Here is a 21767-nt window from a genome sequence, read left to right as displayed (position 1 = left end):
GAAGTAATCCTCCGTTACCAGTCCAAGTTTACATCCAATTTGCTAATTTATCTTGCGTCTTGTAGGAAATAACCTTTTTGAAAATTCTCCCACGAGTCGCTCTCAACGCATTAATGAAGTTTACGTGTAGATTGCATTAGCATTAGTACCCCTTCCCTATTATACACATAACCACATTCTTTGAGATGCTTTTCTCCTAAAGCTATCCTCAATTAATCCCTGTTTCTCCAAGTGCAGATTAATCCTATCCCCCCAGTATCCTTTTCTCGATCTAAATTTCAGCTGCCACATTAAGACAATTACACCTAAGAAGAATTTAATTCTTCTTAGGTGGAGAGATGTTGCCCCACCCACCCATGCTCAATGGCTTAACGATATTATGCCCTGTTTAGACCTTGAAAAAATTCACTATTCACTTCTCAACTCAGACATAAAATTTCACAAGGTGTGGGGACCTTTTCTTGAATATTTTCATAACTCCTCTTTGGATTAAGTCTTTTTTTTTCAATCCCTTACTTTGTTTTTTTTCTTTCTTTGGTAGTAGGCATTATTATTCTTTGTTTTTTATTTTCATTTACAGTTTTGGGGGTTTGAATGCTCCAATTAGTATTTTTTACATCTTGCAATGGTTGGCCTGGAGTTTTTTTTCTGTGTGGGGGGGGGGTGATACTAACTTTATATTATTTTATTTTGGGTGCTCTTTCATCATTGTTTTGAACTATATTATTGTTATGTTTATTTTGCACTGTATTAATCTTCATTTTGCTGTTGGGTTTTTGCTGTAGTAATTGTAGAAATGCATAAAAAATCAATTAAAAAAAGACAACTACAAGGTCAAGCCACTACCACCTTAAAAATATAGCGAGAGTTATAGGGCTTATGTATCAGCAAGATCTAGACAAACTCGTCTATGCATTTATTTTTACTAGGCTGGACTACTGTAATGGCGTTAACAACTCCATCAGACAGCTGTAGCTCATTGAGAACGCCGCTGCAAGTCCTTACTAAGACCAAGAAAATAGAGCACATCACTCCAGTTCTCAGATCACTACACTGCTTCCTGTCCATCAGAGGAATGACTTTAAAATATTACTGCTGGTTTATAAAGCTCTGAATGGTCTAGGGCCGAAATACATCTCCGATCTCTTGCTGCATTGTGAACCTTCCTGAGATCCCAGCTCACCTGGGGCGGCACTGCTTACTGTCCCCAGGGTCCAAACTAAACACGGTGAAGCAGCTTTTAGTTACTCTGCTCCACTTATCTGGAATAACCTTCCAGAGGAGCTGAAGTCGGCCCCAAGTTTAAGCTCCTTTAAATCAAGGCTTAGAACTTTTCTTTTCACTGCATCTTTTAATTAGAATCTCCTGCACTATAACTTCTATTTATCTTGTCTATTTTTGTGTGATTTTATTCTCTTATTGTGGTGAACTACATATACCTGTCTGGACACGTCCCCTGCTGACTGCTCCTGTGGCTCCTCCAACGGACCCCTGGATAAAGGCGATTGAGGCCTGAGCCCAGCCTCTCTGTCTCCAGGATGTAGTATGGTGGTCAACCACTGCTTGTTCCTTCTTCCAGTCAATAAAAGCCGATATCTCGGCTTTACTTCTCAGAGTGAGTTATTGATGGTGCATCACTTATATATTGTGCAAAGTTTGATTTCCTATTCTTTGTAAAGCACCTTGAACTGCCTTGTGTTTGAAAAGTGCTATACAAATAAACTTGCTTGCTTACTTTTAACTTTAACTCAACACCCATCCAATCTCCGATGCCCCTCCTGAATAAAGGTACCACACTCTAATACCCGTGGCCAAAGAGGTAAATATTTATCAGAACCCAGGCAATTGCTTCCCTTTCCTCCTATAGTATCCTAGAATACGACTTTCCAGATTCTGAGGATATATCCACCAAGACACCTAACACCTCCCTTTCAATATGTTCTGGAATTCCACCATCTCCTCCTCGTGAATACAAACAAGTACTCATTAAACACCTCATCAGTACCCTTTGTTCCCCAAAGAGCCCTTCTTTCTCTGGTTATCCCCTTGCCCTTAGTTCATTAATTGCTTTGGAATTTTCCTCATCCTCACCTGCCAATGATATTGTGTCACTCTTCACTGTTCTAATTACTTTAAGAATCCCCAATTCCTACAGGGTTGTTCAAGGTTTAGTTTATATATAGCTGCCATAAACTGGCTCTTATTCATTCTACCCTTGATATCCAGGGTTCTTGGATTTGTTGGCCTTATCTTCACCATACATTGATCCCACTAATTGGATATAGACTTACCTACAAGTACATGCTCCCAGTCTGCCTTAGAATAGTGATATTCCACAATTCAGGGCCTTAATTTTTGACCTATTCATCTCCTTCCCTACACCAGCATTAACATTTTGGATTCTATTTCGCACAGATACTCCACATCACTGGTTCCGTTCCCCAAGATTAGGTCCATCACTCCCACTTCTCTTGCTCTTTTGAGAACACGCACACAGTGGTGCAAAGTTCTCCTGGATGGACTTTGGAATTTTTGCACCCTTTGATGCCTTTCACATTGAGGCAATCCACATTAATATTGGAGTTGAAATCTTTCTAGTGACACCAATATTTATGTATTTCTGAGATCTGCCAACATAGCTACTTCCTGCTGTTTGGAAGGCTGTAGTACCCCCACTGCACTAATTGTCACTCCTTTGTAATTAAGCTCCACCTACATGGCCTTACTGCAAGAACCTCCTAGAATATCCTCCCACCTTATTGCATTAATGGATAATTAATTTTGCAGTACCAACTACTGATAAATTTTCCATAGAACCACAGAACATTAAAGCACAGAAACAGGCCCTTTGGCTCTTCTTGGCTGTGCCGGACCATTTTTCTGCCTAGTCCCACTGACCTGCACCTGGACCATATCCCTCCATACACCTCTCATCCATATACCTGTCCAAGTTTTTCTTAAATGTTAAAAGTGAGTCCACATTCCCCACTCCCACCACTCTCTGTGTGAAGAAGCCCCCCCCCCAATGTTCCCTTTAAACTTTTCCCCCTTCACCCTTAACCCATGTCCTCTGGTTTTTATCTCTGCTAACCTCAGTGGAAAAAGCCTGCTTGCATTCACTCTATCTATACCCATCATAATTTTATATACGTCTGTCAAATCTCCCCTCATTCTTCTAAGCTCCAGGGAATAAAGTTCTACCCTATTCAACCTTTCTCTGTAACTCAGTTTCTCAAGTCCCATCAACATCCTTGTAAACCTTCTCTGCACTCTTTCAACCTTATTTTTATCCTTCCTGTAACTCGGTGACCGAAACTGCACACAAATTTTCCCCGTTCATTCTATCCTTGGATACCAGGTACGTATGTTGTCCCTAGTGCCGTGACCACAACGTTAACCTGTTCATCCCCCTCCCTCACGGTAGGGTCTGGTTCATCACCCGTCACTTCCGATCTGTCAGGTGGTAATGTGTACAACCGGGGCTGGAGTTCAGCCAGTGTTACTGGGCCAGAGACTGCTAACAGCAATTACCACACGCAGATTGGCATTATAATCACTTCTGAGAAAAAGTCAACCACCTCAGAACAAGCTGTTCAGGAACAAGTTTATTTCAATTCACATATTAAAACAACCTGTCTGATAGCAGTTTTGAGATCAGCTGCTGTGTTTAAAATTAAAAGCACTTTGTGTGTATGCTCAATGTTTTTACACAAGGGCCATAACATGTTGATGTTCCGCTGAGGCTTTTCAAACCCTGCTCTGTATTGTGGTAAGGTGGGGAGGAGGGGCGGGCTGGCACAGGGAGAGGCAGGCAGGGCAGACACGGGCACACCTAGAATCTTCACGTCATGATCCCGGATTCCAGGAAAACACAAAGCCATATTAAAGCTCAACCAATACCCATGAGAAGGCCTCACGTTTCATGTTAGTAACTTTCACTTCAGCCCCACAGAGCAGCACGTGTGTCCAATGCTTGACGATGAAACTGAAAACCAGCTTAAGGAGGGAAGACCTCACAGTCAGCAGCTGGCACAGAATGCCCGCTCTTCTTGCTGCCAATGGAATTTTGCTTTCAGCTTGACCAGACGATCAACTCTGCTTTTCTTTCCCAGAACCTGGGTGAATCCAAATACACCCAGGTATGTCAAGAGGGAAAGGCTATAAGACAGAGAGAAAAAAAATAAGAGTAACAAAGGGGAGAGAACAGAAGGGAGAAGGAACAGAGGGAGATCAAGAGAGGTAGAGATAAGGGTAGAGGATTGATACAACTGCCCAGCATCTTCACTGACCCCAGTCCAGGCAAATCTGTTTGAGGATGGAGGTCTGTTGGCGAATCATGGTTGGCACCAGTATCTTTGACCCAATGTTCACTCTCCTCAGGCAGTCCCACCATCCTGCTCAGCTCCAGCCTGCTGGATCAGAATGCCAGAGGGTTGGCGTGAATAACAATGTCTTTGATGCGTACGTCAGTAAGAGGACGAAACGTCTTCTCATTTACAGGAAGCTTCTCCAGCTCGTCCAGCGTTTCCAGTCCGTCGATCACCCTGGATGAGAAGCCGACACGTCAGTTCAGATCAATACCTGGACCCAAAACTCACGTCAGGAGAAATTAATTAAATCTGATCCCAAAGCAAAAAAACCTTCTTCATGCAAATCCTGCCCCTGTCACTGTACTATACATTACAGAACTTCAAACAATTATCAGGGTACTTCCTGTTTCCACTCACCTTCCTGGCAGTTCACCCCAGAGTCGAAAGCCAAGATAAACCATTTTCCTCAAAACCCCTCCAAGCCTTCTACCTATCAACCAAATCAATGTTGCACGGTTAATGACCTTCTCACTCACACTCACCATTTCAACTCAATCTCTATTCCGAAAGCGACACCCTGATCTAGTCAGCTCCTCCTCATGACATCACTCCACATACCTCCATCCTCCTGAAGCACAAAGCCTACAAGGCCACTTTTCCCTGTGACATGTCATATAGAAAAGTACAGCACAGAAACAGGCCCTTCAGCCCATCCAGTCCATGCTGAACTATTTAAACTGCCTACTCCCATTGACCTTTACCAAGACCAGAGCCCTCCATACCCCTACCATCCATGTACCTATCCTAACTTCTCTTAAACATTGAAATCAAGCTTGCATGCACCATTTGTGCTGGCAGATCATTCTAAGCTCTCACGACCCTCTGAATGAAGAAACTGCCCCTCATGTTCCCCTTAAACTTTTCACCTTTCACCCTTAACCCAGAACCACTCGTTGCAGTCCCATCCAACCTCAGTGGAAAAACCCTGATAGTACACGGAGGGTAGGATTTTTGGACCTCGGCCCTTCCTTTGTTCTCTTTCCTTTCCTGTTGAAGGAACAGAGGACACAGACCAACAAACTTACTTGCCAAACACCGTGTACTTCATGTCCAGATGAGGCTGTTTCCCATATGTGAAGAAAAACTGAGAGGCATTGGTGTTGGGACCATTGTTGGCCATGGAAACCACTCCTCGAACATTGTGCTGAAATAGAGCATGAACGGGTAGATAAAGTCACTAATCAGCATCAGCCAATGGGAGATCTTCTCACGAGTTTGGAAGCTTCAAGTGTTTACTCGCCTTGAGGTGTTCACTGATCTCATCTTCAAACTTCCTGCCCCAGATGCTGGATCCTCCTTTGCCTGTGCCTGTATGGAAGGAAAAGCACGGCCATATGACAACAAGCACATTGCAGCTCCATCATCATACACCAAGCCTCCAGAGAAGCTGGAGGCTAGAAGCTCACTCAAACAGAGATAGGTTTCAAAAGGAGGAGCAGCAGTGAGAGTTAGGAGGGGAAACCCCACTCGGTCCTACACAGTTGAAATAAGACAAAGATTATGAACTCATTAGATGGATACACAATCACAGCTCTAACAGGGAATTTTTAAAAATTTATGCCCAGATGATTTCAAAGTTCAAAGTACATTATCAAGTTATGTATACATTATATAACCTTGAAATTCATCTCCTAACAGACAGCCACAAAAGAAAGAAACCTAAAAGAACACATAAAAAATTCATACACCCGATGTGCCGAGAAAGAAAACATACCATGTAAACAATAAACACAAGCAAATAGTGTTCTGAACTGATGTCCACAAACACAGTCTGCCCACAGAATCGCCTAAATTGTTGTCCAAACATTGCTTGGACCTGGATACCATCACCTCGATTCGGCCCTGTGCTTAACTCAATGTCCAAACATTGGGTCTGCCACTTTGTTACACACTGGGGACCAGGACCCCGCCACCTCGATTTTGCTATAAGAGGCGGCCCTTTGGCCCAACAAGACATTGTTGGACCACATTCGGAGTACTATATACAGTTTTGGTCACCTTGTTGTAGGAAGGGCATTATTAAATGATGATTGAAAGGGAGCTGAGGGGCAACTTCTTCACGCAGAGGGTGATGTGTGTACAGGTGAGCTACCATAAAAGTGACAATACTTAGAAGACATTTATACAAGTACATGGATAGGAGGGGTTTAGAGGGATATGGGTAAGATGCAAACAAATGTACTGGCTTGGTTAGCAAGGACAGGTTGGGTCGAAGGGTCTATTTTCATGCTAAATTATAACCACATAACAATTACAGCACGGAAACAGGCCATCTTGACCCTTCTAGTCCATGCTGAACACTTACTCTCACCTAGACCCACTGACCCGCACTCAGCCCATAACCTTCCATTCCTTTCCTGTCCATATACCTATCCAACTTTTTTTTAAATGACAAAATCGAACCTACCTCTACCACTTCTACTGGAAGCTCATTCCACACAGCTACCACTCTCTGACTAAAGTAGTTCCCCCTCGTGTTACCCCTAAACTTTTGCCCCTTCTCTCATGTCCTCTTGTTTGAATATACCCTACTCTCAATGGAAAAAGCCTATCCATGTCAACTCTATCCCTCTCATAATTTTAAATACCTCTATCAAGTCCCCCCTCAACTTTCTACGCTCCAAAGAATAAAGTCCTAACTTGTTCAACCTTTCTCTGTAACTTAGGTGCTGAAACCCAGTTAACATTCTAGTAAATCTCCCCTGTACTCTCTCTATTTTGTTGACATCTTTCCTATAATTCGGTGACCAGAACTGTACACAATTCTCCAAATTTGGCCTCACCAATGCCTTGTACAATTTTAACATTACATCCCAACTCCTATACTCAATGCTCTGATTTATAAAGGCCAGCATACCAAAAGCTTTCTTCACCACCCTATCCACATGAGATTCCACCTTCAGGGAACTATGCACCATTATTCATAGATCACTCTGTTCTACTGCATTCCTCAATGCCCTACCATTTACCATGTATGTCCTATTTTGATTAGTCTACCAAAATGTAGCACCTAAATTGCTGTATGTGTAACTCCTAATCACACTGGCAAAACCTCTTTCCTCTCTCTCTCTGACAGGATTCTCGAAGTATGTTTTTATTTTGGTCTCCTCCGGACGCCATACTTTCCCTTTGTTCTTTGCTCTCCTGTCAATGGAGGATTGGCCCGCTGACAGAAAACAGAATCATAAAAACAGGTCATTGTCCAATTGGCAAACACTAACTACTTGTGGACATCAGCTCTGGGGCCTTCACCATTTACAATCTATGTGAACTAGTCAGATAAAGGGACCGAGTACAGTGTAGTCACACTTACTGATGTTACGGTGATCAGTTTGAAAGTAAGATGGGTGAGGTTGAGTGGACAAAGATTTGGCAGATGGTACAGAACATGCAAAAAATGAGGTGATCTGCTTTGGAAAAAGAAAATCAGAATGCTGTTCAAATGGAAGGAGACAACAGAACACATCTGGATGCAGGGATTTGGGTTATAGAGTCAAAGTTATACAGTATAGAAATGGGCCCTGCAGCCCACCACACCTATCCAACCTTCTGTCCTTCCACACCAAACCCATCTGCCCACAACTCAAGAGTCTGACTGAATGCCCCACTACACATTAATTGTATCTCACTCCATCACTTCCGACAGCACATTCCACATTAAGCCAAAAAACTTGCCCTCAGGTTCCCTTTAAAATTCTTTCCTCTCACCTCCAATCTATTCCCTCGTTTTTAATACCCAAACCATGGGAGAAAGATTTTCACCATCTACCCTACCTATGCCTCTTACAATTATATATACTCATCAGACTCCTCCATTTCAGAGAAAATAAGCCCAACCTATCCAATCTCTCTCCATAAAGTCCTCCAATCTAGGCAACACCTTGGCAAATTTCCTCTGCACCCTCTCCACCACACCCTATCCTTCCTACACTACTGTAACCAGTGCTGCTCACACATTGAGTCTAACCAGTGTTCCATAACATTGCAACATAATGCCCCAACACTTCGATTCTATGCCTCAGCTTCTGAAGGCAAGCATGCCATACATCTTCTTCACCACCCTATCTGTCTGCGTGGCCACTTTCAAAGAACTGAAGCCCCAGGGTGCTCCATCACCAGCATTAGTTATCATTGACAGTATGACCTGCTCATAATTAACTTACCAAATTACATCACCTCACAACTGTTGAATCAAATTCCGTCTGCCAATACCCAGCCCAACTTCCCAACTCATCCATATCCAACTACAGCCTTAGAAAATTCCTCACTATCCACACCATCACCAATTTTCATGTCACCAGTAAACAGTGTTTTTCCAGGTGGGCGATCTGCAAGGTTTTTGTGTGAGGGGGAGGGGGTTGGGTTGATGTTATTGTCACACAAAGACCTGCTGAGTTCCATCAAAAACAATCTCTTCCAGATCAGGAGAAATACAAGAGAGGCTGTAGCGACAGGAAAAAAAAATTGGTGTCCAAATCCCTGATTTTCAAGGTTAAGCAACCAACGTGGCTCAAGGGAAACAGACATTCTTTTTAAATTCAGAACCCCAGTTCAGAATTCAGGGTGACATTCCAGAACAATACCGTGGGAGTACAGAATGGTGTTGTGGTGTTTCTGGACTAGTAAGATTCAATCTGCAGGATTCAGTGCTGTAACTCCACCTGGGCAGTCAGGAAACTTAAGCCTAAGTGGGGCACTCCCTTTACTCTCCGATCAGGGTATCCCAGACATCTCCCTTTTGCGTGTGGTGGTAGCTTACAGAGTCATAAAATACAGGTCTGTATCAAGTCTGCATGTACCAGTCAGTTGCACAAAGCCTACATTAATCTAATTTTTATTCTCCTTGTGTTTTTCTGTAATTAAATAATTTTTGGATTAAACTGCAGCTCAGCTGCAAAAACTTCAAAGCTGTCAGGAAGGAAGGCTGCTGCACATACCCTTTCTGTTCTCCATGAGAATTCAGACCCACCAACATGAGAGCAGATGAAAACAAAGGTGAGCAAATGTTCAGCGCCGCCTGCCTGCGTTTGACTCTCTCTCCCCTCTTGCTCGCTGCTGCTTGAGGAAGGTGTCTGCGCGTAGCCAGTCTCTTTCTTGCTGCTCCCAGAAGGAGTTACCTGCACCTGACTGGTCTCTCTCCCCCTCTCACTCAGTGCCATCAGAGTCTTGGGTCTTGAGCAAGGTTTGTAGATTGGACTCTGTAGTTTGTGTATTTCTGGTTCCTCCTTTTTCTAATTGCTATTTTGGGTGCTTTTGATCAGGCCAACTGGCTCTGTGGCCTGCAGTCAGCAATCGACACAGCGCTAAATAGACCTGAACTAAACTGAACAATCCTGGACTGTTTCAATGACTCTGTGGTTTAAAGTTTTATATTCTGTGTTTGCCACGCATTTTGTCGTTTTTGTGATTTGTTCTTTTTTTGCATTGAGCATTTGATGGTTTCTTTGAACAGGTTCCATGGTGCTTCTCTGTTTCATGCCTATCTGTGGAAAGACAAATCTCAGGGTTGTATACAGCAGACATACTTTGACACTAAGTGTACTTTGAACTTTGAAGAACAAGAGCTGTGCTGTTGGCTTTGCCAGTAACTGCACATTCTCTGAAAGAATAAAAGCATTTGGTAAACTCTGTCAAATTAACATTTGGCTTTGTGAAATTTCTTATGACACAGAGCACTGGAGATGGCTGTTTGGGTAGGGCGCTGAAGGTGTCTGCACCTGTGGTATCTGTATCCCAGAGAGAGGATAGTTTTAACAGTGTAGAATCATCATACAATAACTTCTGTACTGTTGTACCTTACTATAGTAACTTACTTCAGAAGTACTTTATTCCATCGTACAACCAGAAATTATAAAGATCAGCAACAGACATGCAAATCAATCTATTTTACTTTGTTAAAGCCCCACGAATTGCACAGGATCACCAACCAGAGGCAGAAACAAGCACCGGTGTCTAGAAGCTTAGGCCAAAGTGATACACCTTAACAAGCATCTTAAAGTGGAAGAGAATAAGAAGGAAATAAGAAATGAGGACACTGTCAAAATGAAAAGTTGCAGGAGCTGTGGGAAGATTACCTGTGGGGTCTCCGGTCTGCACGATAAAGCCTTTGATATTGCGATGAAAAATGCACCCATTGTAGTAATCACTGGCACACAAGGCCAGGAAGTTCTATAAAGAGAGAAACACAAAAAACAATCAGTGTTGCTGCAAAGGGCCACCATGCTCCCCACCAATGTGTCCAGGATAAAATACACTACATCACTGTCAGAGTAACGGCCATCGCCCACCGGTGTGGTAACGGACCATATACATTGATACTGTACCTGAAGTTACGGGAAAAAGGACCCAGTCCAATAAGATCAGGAACTGAGACCATTCAACTCTGTCAGATCAGCTCCACCATTCAATTAGATTAGATCCATGTCTGTTCTGACCAACCCAATTAACTGACTTTGCACCATACCCCTTAAAACTATCTTAAAAAGTTATCAGCTTTAGACATAACAGTAACTGAACGGAGTCAGGGAGGAATGTTTTTGATTGCCGCTACCAGGGCTGAAGAGGTACTCATGCATGGTCTAGATCTGATAACAAGCATTCTCATTAGAGATTGATGATAATCTAGAGGCAGACATGGCCATAAATCCCTGTACCTGTGCCGGCTGTTTCCCAATAACCACTTCTCTTCCTGTGTGACAAAACATCTCTCTTATACTCGGTTTCCTATAGAATCTCATTTCATAGTCCCATGGGGTAACTTTGTCCTAAGCATTTGTTGAAGCACTTTACACCTATCTGCTTATCAACCCATGAAGGAACAGCTTCGTCCAATTTGCTCTCAAAATTCCCCATTGCTGAAAGCTTCTGTTGGTGTCCATAATCTCTGCTCCAAGCAGAGTGGGAATTTGGGGAGAGGGGTTAGAAGAGGGAATAAACGTTGAGCATATAACAGTACAACAAAGGAAAAGGCCTTTTGGTCCATAATGTTGTGCCGCACCAGCTTAGCAGTAGATCAAACCCACCCCCCCCCAGAAAAACTAATGCCTCCTTTCTACACCATGTCCATATCTCTCCATCATCCTGACATCCATGTGCCTATCTAAACGTCTCTTAAAATCTTAAAAGCCTCTAATGTATTTGCCTCCAGCACCATACCAGGCAGTGCAACCCAGGCATCCCCCTCTCTCTCAGTAAAAAACTTACACCTTACACCCCCCTTGAACTTACCCCCCTCACCTACATGCCCACTGGGAAACAGATACTCCTTGTCCACTCTCTCTGTGCCTCTCATAACCTTATAAGCTTCTATCAGATCTCCTCTCAGGCTCTGCCACTCCAGAGAAAGCAACCCAAGTTTATCCAGCCTCCGTTGACAGCACATGCCCTCTAAACCAGGCAGCATCCGAATGAACCCTCTTCAGCCTCAATACCCTTCCTATAGTGGGGTGACCAGAACTGTATGCAATACTCCAGATGTGGCCTAACCAGAGTTTCATAAAGTCGCAACATAACCTCTTGGCTTTTGAACTCAATGTCTCGACTAATAAAAGCAAACATTCATAAATCTTCTTAACCACCTTATCGACCCGTTAAGCCACTTTCATTGAGCTATGAACTTGGACTCCAAGATCTCTCTGCTCAGCAACACTGTTAAGGGCCTCCTCACATTTGCCCTATCAAGGTGCAACACCTCACATTTATCTGGGTTAAACTCCATCTGTCATTTTTCTGCCCATATCTGCAGCTGATTTGCATTGCACTGTATTCTCTGCCAGTCTTCTACACTATCCATAACTCCACCACTCTTGGTATCATCCGCAAACTTACTAATCCACCCATCTGCATTTTCATCCAGGTCATTTATATACATCACAAAGAGCAGCTACCTGTGGAACACCATTAATTACAAACCTTCAGCTTGAGTAAGTCCCTTCGACCACTACCCTCTGACAAAGCTACACAGGCTCTCCCTGCTTAAGCCAGGAGCTTCAAAATGCTCACAAATCCCTAAGAGTTTTCTTTATCAGCTTCCCTAATCTGACATGAAACTCACCAGTCAAAAGCTCCCAGGATTTTACCTTCTTAAACAGAGGTAGGACATTAGCCACTCGCCAGCCCTCCAGGACCTCACCTGTGCCTAGAGGGGACACGAAGATAGTGGTCAAGGCCCCAGCAACCTCTTTAGCCTCCCTCAATAATCCAGAGTAAATTTCATCAGGCTCTGGGGATTTATCCACCTTAATACTCATTAGGAGACCCAACACATCCTCCTTCTTATCCTCTAAGCACCCTAATGTATTTATACACTCAGCACTTACTGCCTGGCCCTCCAAGTCCTTTTCCTTGATAAATACTGAAACAAGGTACTCATTAAGGACCTCACTCACATTCTCCACTTCCAAGCAAATGTTCCACCCTCTTCCTATTTATCCTCCTGCTCTTGATGTACCTACAGAATGCCTTGGGATTCAACTTAATCCTGCTTGTCAAGGACTTTTCATGGCCCCTCCTGGCATTCTAATTCCCTTGAGTTCTTTTCTGGCTTATTTATAATCCTCCTTTGCTTTGTTTGATCCTAACTTCTGACGCTTTACATACTTTTCCTTTTACTTCTTGGCAAAATTCATCATCTCCCTGGACACCCAAGGTTCTCTTATCTTTCCATCCCTGTCCTGTTCGGTCCTTCTAACAGGAAGATAGCTTTGCTGTACTTTAAACACTCTCCATATGTCTGATGTGGATTTGCCAGAAAAAAAGGTGTTCCCGATAAACTCTTCTTAGTTCCTGCCTAATGCCTTTGTAATTTGCCCTACTCCAATTTAAAACTCTCTCCTTATCTGTAGCTATCCTGAAAGTTAAGGAGTTGTGGTCACTGCTCCCTAACAAATCACCCTCTGAAAGGTCAGTCACTTGGCCAGACTCATTACTCAACACCACCTCCCCCTTGTTGGATGGTCTACATATTGATAAATAAACACTACAAATTCTGCCCAGATCTAAACCCCTTACACTAAGAAGGTCCCATTTAATAATAGGGAAAATAGGGAAGTTGAAATTTCTCATGACAACAATCCTATTATTTTTACATTTCCTTAATCTCTTTACATATCTGTTCTGGCAGCTATGGGGGGGGGGGGGTCTGTAGTACAATCCCATCAGTGAATCTCACTTCCTATTCCTGAGTTCTACCCAAATAGACTCAGATTCTGTCTGACCCCTCTGTTATGTCTCCCCTGTGTGCAGCTGTGATATTGTCCTTGATTAGTAGTGCAACTCCACCCACCACCTCTTTTACCTCTTCTCTGTCCTTTCAAAAATATAATCACCCATTCCTGCCCCTCTCTCAACCGTGTCTCTGTACTGGCCATAACATAGTGATTCGTTGTACTGATTCATCCTCTAAATTTATCACCTTTATCCATAATACTCCCAAGCATTAAAATATGCACCCTGATGGGTAATTCCACACCCCCCAGCAGTATCAAAAGGGGTACTTGTTGCTGAGGAGAATGACCACAGGGAAACCCCGCACTGACTGCTTAATCCCCTTAACTCTCCTGGTGGCCTTCCCACTCCATCACCAGCACTCTCCAAAAATGGCAGGCCCACTTGCCCCTGTTGCTGAGTTGAGGTCACTTATCGAGCCTGCGTTGCGAAAAAAGACCGGCCGTATCCGAAGTTGCTCCCTTTGACCACCTTCTCTCCCCCATCACCCCACGAACTTCGATAGAGCTCCGACACCGACATTTACCGCGTTCGAGCCGCCGCGGGAAAGGGAGTAGAGATGGGGGATGGAGGGATGTAGCGGGGGAATCGGAGAGGGAAGGAGGAGGTATTCGAAGAGTGAAGGGCGGGTCGGAGAAAGAGGGGAGAGGGAGGGGGAATGGGGAATGGGGAATGGCCACTACCTCGCAGGTGTGGGGCGCCCGCTCACAGAACAGCTCCATCTTGATGTCTCCGAGATCCGTGCGGATGCTCAGGGCCTGGAACACAAGAAATGCTGTGAGCGCCCGTCCTCCCTCTCAGCAACCCGGCGCCCCCGTCCTCACCACCTCCCTCTCCCGTCCCCCTTCCCCCTCACCATCTCGGCCAGTCCAGCTGCTTCCGGTCCGCCCGGTAACGATCCCGGCTGCTCCCCCGGTCCCCTCCTGCCGTTCCGGTCGGAAATCGGAGCGGGACACCACTCTGCGCCTCGAACTTGCTCAGATCACCTCAACTTTATAGTTTCCTGTCTCCTCCCGGTCGGTAAGTGCACCCTTTTGCTAATCAAGCCTCCATCTAACCTTGGAGTAAAATATTCAGAGACTTTCACCGCCCAGGGAGGAAAGGGTCAACACCCTCAGTGTGAAACTGCCGCATCTCTGTTTTAAGTGGGTGGGTCTCTCGTTTATAACCAGTCACACCCTGTTCGAGTTTATCCTCTCCAGTTACAACCTTGTTCCAATCGTCCCGTCTCTCACTCTCCCAAATTTTACCTAGCCTGTATGAACTATCCTCACACAGATAACCCACCCATCCAGGTATAATCCGGTAAACATTTTCTGAACGGTATCCAATGCGCCAACAGCTCTACTTGAGGAGTCTACTCTATCTGCTCCAGAAATGGCCTCACTTATGCCTTGAGTAAGTGAGTCAAAGGTTCAAGGTCTGCTCCTCAAATTGGGCTGCCCACAGAAGTTCACCAACATCTTGTGTTTTTTCGGTAACAACAGATGGGGCATGGCACTAACCAATGGGTCTACGGCAGAGCCAGTCTCAGTGAAGACCAGCGTGAAACGAGGCCATGTTAATGCACCAGTACTTTTCTTAATCTTTCTTGCTGCAGTGTTACCCCTCACTTCTGATAAATTTCCTGTAGGCTTGGGACTAAAGGGAAACTGTTCAACCTACCATGACTGCCTTCCAGAACCCGAGGTCATCCGAGCCTTGGTTTCTGAGCTGCAACAGGTATGAGTCTGCTCAGAGCTGGGTTCCACAGACCCCTTGCTGAATGGTATTGGTCCATGGCGTAAAAAAGGTTGTGAGACCTGGTTTAGAGGCTGAACAATCCAGTATCATCTTCTTCACTGAAGCCTATGAGAGGGCGGGCCTTACACTCATGTCCAGAAGACACGAATCTCCTTCAAACTCACCCTAACCTCCTTCACTAATGGGTCTCTGGAAAACATGGACACTTTCTTGTACCTGTGCAGGCCAGCTCTTAGTGAAGGCAGACACTGATGGTGAAGTTCCCTGCACCTGTCAGTCACCAAGAAGACTTTGGTCAAATGTGGGAAAAAGATGTTTGAAAATCAAAACATCAGACTTGGCACAAAGCTCATGGGCAGCAGTGATTCCTGCCTTTCACCCTGTTTCTGAGACCGGACTGACATACAACTACACCTTCACAAAATCCTGAATGTTCATTGGTTAGACAAGCAAACCAACAGGTGTCTGCCTACAGACGGACATGCCAGGTGCTGAGGTCCTAGTTACACTCAGCCAATTCAGTTGGGCAGGCCCGCCAACGGTCCAGGGATGTGGCAGAATAAAATAGGTTAGGGACTGTTACAGTAACTTCAAAACATTAAATTACTTCAAAGGAAGACACAGGAGTCCAAAGTACAGGTGTCACTTCAAGCAACACACATAAAATGCTGGTGGAACACAGCAGGCCAGGCAGTATCTATAGGGAGAAGCACTGTCGACGTTTCGGGCTGAGACCCTTCATCTGGACTAACTGAAAGAAGAGATAGTAAGAGATTTGAAAGGGGGAGGGGGAGGGGGAAATCTGAAATGACAGGAGAAGACGGGGGAGGGATGAAGCTAAGAGCTGGAAAGTTGGTTGTCAAAAGGGATACAGAGCTGGAGAAGGGGAAGGATCATGGGACGGAAGGCCAAGGGAGAAAGAAAGGGGGAGGGAGGCACCAGAGAGAGATGGAGAACAGGCAAGGAGTGATTGTGAGTGGGGCAGAGAGAGAAAATGGGGAGAGAGAGAGATAGACAGATAAATAAATAGGGGTGGGGTAAGAAGGGGAGGAGGGGCATTAACGGAAGTTAGCGAAATCAATGTTCACGCCATCAGGTTGGAGGCTCCCACTTCAAATTTACTTTGAGGTGTGCACATATGTAATTAGTGTATTTTACATACAACCCATAATGAATTATTTAAATCAAATCAGATGCTTTATAAAATGATGCGCGCGTGTGTGTGTATATGAATATGATTTACCCAAATGTTATTGAAATATGAAATGTACAACACAACCCCACAATGCTGATCCTTCTGTTTTTACCGTATACAAGTTCAATGGGGCTTGTTGGTTGTTGTATTTTGCTGTCACTAATGTCATTCCCACGGGAGTTATCTTTTCTCCAGTATAAATTCTTAGATGGATATCTGCAGGCTTCAGCTTGATATCTTTGAAATGCCATCAAACTCATTTTGGCAATGTCTGAAACAGCTGAACCAGTGTTTAATTCCATTTTAGTTAATTTGCCATTCACTTCTGGTGTTGCTTGTACTGTATATTGTTAATTTTCACACTGTAAATTTCAAGGCTACACAGTCCTGTGTCACTTTCATCATGATCAGATTTTTCAACAGCACTTTCTTGAAACTGCAACTTGACTCTTCAGCATTTTCTCATTCTCTTCTCATTTTTGTCTGCCCAACATACCCTTTGTCTGGGTCCTGCTTTGTTGCACTTTCTTCAAGTTTCACTTCAAATCTGCTTTGTTTGGTGCATGTGAGCCTCTGCTACAACGGTAACATGATTTGATCACCAGGCCAGTTTCTGTTTAGACGATGCAGTTTTGTTCACACTCACTTTCATTCCTGACTACAACTCAATTGCATCTCAGCAGTTTCCACTGCTCTTTTAAGTGTAAGCTGTGCCTCAGTTAGGAAATGGGTTTTGAATACTTTCTTGTAAGATCCCACAAAGCAAACAATCTCTAAGTGTATCATTAAGCTCACTACTGAACTGACAATCTCTTCATTTCAGCCATGTATGCTGAAATGGACTCCACTTCCTTTTGATTCCACTTATGAAACCTAAAGTGTTCTGCAATCAGCAATAGTTTTGGTTCTAAGTGTTCCTGCATCACTTTGACAATATCAGCAAAGCTCATTTCTGTTGTTTGGCTAGGGCAGTCAAACTGTAAAACAAACTTTATGCCTTTAAACCCAAAGTACTGAGCAAAATTGGCACTCACTTTTCATTGGCTATTTCCTCTGCTTCCTATACTGTTCCAATAGCTGAGTATACATGAGCCACTTGCCTGTTGTGTAATGAAACTCGTCAATCTCATGTAGCCAACTATTTCTGCTTTTCTTAAAAAATGATTATTATCACCTGATACACACTCTTTATGAACCCGGAATTCTTCCGTTTTCTGAGTTTCCTTTAAAAAAACCCGATCACGTCTTCCCTTCCGAAGAATACTGTTTTGTTCATTTTTTAAACACACCCCATCTGTGCACGTGCTAGCTGTTTCTTGCCATTGCTCTTGCTGTGCTTTCTTTTCAGCTCGTACCTCTTGCCGAGCTTCAGCAGGTTGAAAGCCGTCTCCGGTTTGTTTACAAATGCCTCACCATTAATGTTATGTTTTGTAACTTGAAAACATTAAATTAATTCCAAGGAAGACTCGAGAGTCCAAAATACATGTGTAACCATTTACTTTAAACAAAGCACGTATGTATTATATGGTAATGTGATAACGTATGCAATTCACGTGCATAAGAAACAGGAGCAGGGGTCAGCCATCCGGCCCGTTGAGCCTGCTGCGCCATTCAATAAGATCTTGGCTGATCTGGCCATGGACTCATCTCCACCTACCTGCCATAACCCTTAATTCCCCTACTAAGCAAAAATCTGTCCAAATTTGTCTTAAATATAATTGCTGAGGTAGCCTCCACTGCTTTTTTTTATGTATACATATAATGTTATATACATATATAACCATATAACAATTGCAGCATGGAAACAGGCCATCTCAGCCCTTCTAGTCTGTGCCGAACGCTTACTCTCACCTAGTCCCACTGACCCGCACACCGCCCATAACCCTCCATTCCTTTCCTGTCTATATGCCTATCCAATTTTTTTTTAATGACAATATCGAACCTGCCTTTACCATTTCTACTGGAAGCTCGTTCCACACAGCTACCACTCTCTGAGTAAAGAAGTTCCCCCTCATGTTACCCCTAAATTTATACATTTAATATGTAATCAATTATTTACATGCACAAGGATGCTTAATTGAACAATATATACACATACAAGGTGACTGAAATATGATTGAAATATTAATTACACAACAGGAAGGATTATTATGAAAAGCTTGATTGTTGGTCTGGCATCTGTACCTGTGCCATTTCTCTTTTGTGGTTCTATAACCAGAGTCACAAACAAATATGTCACTGGAGGAAGTTACTGGGCAGAGAGAAGAAAGGACACAGCCTCGGAATAAAGGGACCTCCCTCAAGAGCGGAGTTGAGGAGGAATTTCTTCAGCCAGGGGATGGTGAGTCTGATAAAAGGCAACCATATCTACGGTACTGTGTAAATGTCTTAGGCACATACACAGCCTGGGAACCCAAGGCTTTTGCACAACACTGTAGTAATTTTCTATATTGCACTGTACTGCTGCCACAAAATAAAATCACGTTTCCTAACATGCAAGTGTTGATAAACCTGATTCTGATATGGTCTTTATTGTTGACTGAGAGTGCGAAGGGGGCAGAGAAAGAGCTGGGAAAAGGGGAAGTGAGAGGGAGGGAGCGGGAAGCACCAAAGAGACATAATGTAATGATCAATAAACTAATTGTTTGGAATGAAATTATATTGCCTGGCATCTCAGCTGTGCCACCCTCTGCCCCTGGCACTCCTTCTCTGCCACTTGGCCCACATCCCTCCTGTGGCTCTTCACCCTCGCCATTCCCACCACCCTTCACTCCTGCCTGATTAACCAACTTGCTCTCCGCTCCACATTGACAAATACAGGACTGTGCAAAACCTTCATCTGCATCTGCTTCCACATCAGCACCTCATGGTTCTTGGATGTGACGTCCTGGCAAGTTCCTGCTCACCCAGCCTGGAAGCTAATGGAGAAGTGTTGCCCATGTTATCTGTCATGGGAGTTCACGTCAGTTGTGCTGACAGCAGTATACTTTCCACCCAGACGGGCGTGAAGTCTGCACTTAATGGACTCTATTCCTCAGTCAGTAGCCTTGAAAAGGGAAACCCTGACTCCGTCATTGCCATCTTCAAGAGTGTGTTACCGGAACATTCCTGTCTCACCAGGGAACAAAACACCCTTAGTCATTGCTACACAATCATTAAAGACGCCTATTAAACCATCCACCGCCCACGCTTTGGCAAATCGGAATACCAGGCGGTGATTTTTTTCTTCCTGTTGACAAACAGAAGTTGGACAGTGAGGATCCAGTACGGCAGGTCATTCAGTGCCAATCTGAGGAAGCAGTTGAGCTTCTACGTGACTATTTTGAGTCAATAGATTAATCTGTGTCCAGCCTAGATGAATATGCCACACTGTCGTGGACTTCATCAGTCGAGGACAATCCAAGAGTTCCCAAACCAGAAACCACGGGGAACTGGGAGATGCACTCCCTGCTGAGGTCTAGGACTGCAACATTCAAATAAGATGACCCTGACCTTTACAAGAAATGGGGCTACGACCTCTGTAAAGCTATCAAAGATGAGTGAGTAAGCGAGGCCTTGGTCTGTCAGGGTTGACCAGAGATGTTGCGTCCTAGCTGTCTAGATACGCGAGGCTGGGCAGTACAATATGGAGAGCAGTATGATATGTAGCCCATGTAGCAAGCTCCCGCTCTCCATGCATCTAATGAATGCAGAGGAACAGCAGAGACGGTTGAGTTTGGCACCAGCAGCACTGCAGGAGTTGCCAGTCAGCGTTGAACTCAACGTAGGACTGCCTTAGGGACCCCAGCTCTGGACTTTTCCCTCAGGGTTTATTCCTGAAGCCTTCCCCATGAGTGGGTACAACTGCAAGGCAGCAGAGGCCAGGTTCATTCTGAGGTTCCCACCTGCTTTAAGGAGACTACTATCATCCTGTTACCTGAAATAAACATTGCGCCTTAATGACATGATACCACTATGAGGTGCTAAAGTTAATGGAGGCATTAACTCCAGCTTCGCAGTCATCCTTGACCCAGTTCACTTACCACTGAAATAGGTCCACGGCCATCTCCCTGGCAGAACATTCATCTCTGGAACATCTGGGCAGCAGAGACAGCTTCATTAGACTATTGTTTATTGACTACATCTCTGCCTCCAATACTATAATTCCAAACAAACGCATCTCCAAACTTTTAGAGCTGGGACTTAACAGCTTCCTTCACAACTGGACCCTTGACTTCCTGACCAACAGACCATGGAGTGGTAGCAACATCTCTGCCACGATTATTATCAACACTGATGCCCCACAAGGCTGCATCCTCGGCCCCCTACTCCATTGCCTGTACTTTCACAAATGCATGGCCTTTTGTTCCAACGCCATCTACAACTTCATGGGTGATGCTAACGTTGTGGCTGTATTACAGAAGGGAGATAGAAAGCCTAGTGACACAGTGTCATGGCAACCAGCTTTCCCACAATGTCATCAAAACAAAAAAGCTGGTCATTGACTTCAGAAAGGGGGATGGTGCACATGCTCCTGTCTACATCAACAGTGCTTTTCATGTCCTACCAATCGTCTGTGCTGGTGTAACCATGTTGACGCCATGGTCAAGGCAGGTCACCAATGCCTCTACTTAGGGGCTAAAAAAAATTGGCATGTCTGCTTTGACCCTCACAGTTTTTTATCGATGCTTTGTGACTTGGTATGGCAACTGCTCTCCCCTGTGGCTGCAAGACACTGCAGTGGACCAGATCAGTACATAATAGAAACCACCCCCCTTCTATATACTCTGTGCACACGTCTCACTACCTTGGTAAAGCAGCCAGCATAATCAAAGACCCCCCACCCACCCCAGACATTCTTTCTTCTCCCGCCCCTCCCATTGGGCAAAAAATACAAAAGCCTGAAAGCAGGTAGCTCCAAGATCAAGGGCAGCTTCTGTCCTGCTGTTGTAAGATTATTGAATGGTTTCCCAGTACAATAAGATGGACTCTTTGCCTCCCAATCTATCTCATTATGACCTTACACCTTACTGTCTACCTGAACTGCACTTTCTATGCACTATAACACCTAATTCTGTACTTTGTTATTGTTTTCCCTTGCAATAATTCAATGCACTGTTGTAATGAATTGATCTGTATGAACAGTATGGAAGACAAACTTTTCACTGTATCTGTACGTATAACAATAACTGAACAACAACGATTTTACCTCCTGAATACTTCTGGGTGTATCTTATGGATCTTGGGCTACTAAT

The 21767-nt window shown here is 44.2% G+C and overlaps 1 protein-coding gene and 1 long non-coding RNA gene across 2 annotated transcripts in view; one reads left to right on the top strand and one right to left on the bottom strand.

Annotated features, from left to right (window-relative positions):
• Positions 1 to 3587: 3587 nt before the first annotated feature.
• ppil3 (peptidylprolyl isomerase (cyclophilin)-like 3) lies at positions 3588 to 14583 on the bottom strand. The gene is made up of 6 exons (XM_059994412.1): positions 14452 to 14583; positions 14279 to 14353; positions 10445 to 10538; positions 5611 to 5678; positions 5396 to 5514; positions 3588 to 4544 (listed from the first exon to the last, which is right to left on the bottom strand). The coding sequence occupies exons 1-6, from the start codon at positions 14452 to 14454 to the stop codon at positions 4418 to 4420; spliced, it is 486 nt and encodes a 161-aa protein (XP_059850395.1). The 5' UTR covers positions 14455 to 14583; the 3' UTR covers positions 3588 to 4417.
• LOC132407630 (uncharacterized) overlaps positions 14488 to 21767 on the top strand; it is a 48242-nt gene continuing 40962 nt past the window's right edge. The window contains exons 1-2 of the long non-coding RNA XR_009516540.1: positions 14488 to 14615; positions 18752 to 18874. This is a non-coding gene — a long non-coding RNA (uncharacterized LOC132407630). The remainder of the gene's footprint in view (positions 14616 to 18751; positions 18875 to 21767) is intronic.

The sequence above is a fragment of the Hypanus sabinus genome, chromosome 18 (genome assembly GCF_030144855.1).
Source record: "Hypanus sabinus isolate sHypSab1 chromosome 18, sHypSab1.hap1, whole genome shotgun sequence".
Lineage (NCBI taxonomy): Eukaryota > Metazoa > Chordata > Chondrichthyes > Myliobatiformes > Dasyatidae > Hypanus > Hypanus sabinus.
This window is presented reverse-complemented; position numbering and strand designations above follow the sequence as displayed.

Bases quoted from the DNA above. Each gene is read 5' to 3' on its own strand.
- ppil3 (XM_059994412.1), bottom strand. The intron at 10,539-14,278 runs GTAGTGGCCATT...CTCTCTTTATAG, and splicing joins GGGCGCCCCACACCTGCGAG to AACTTCCTGGCCTTGTGTGC. The intron at 5,515-5,610 runs GCGAGTAAACAC...GCTCTATTTCAG, and splicing joins AGATCAGTGAACACCTCAAG to CACAATGTTCGAGGAGTGGT.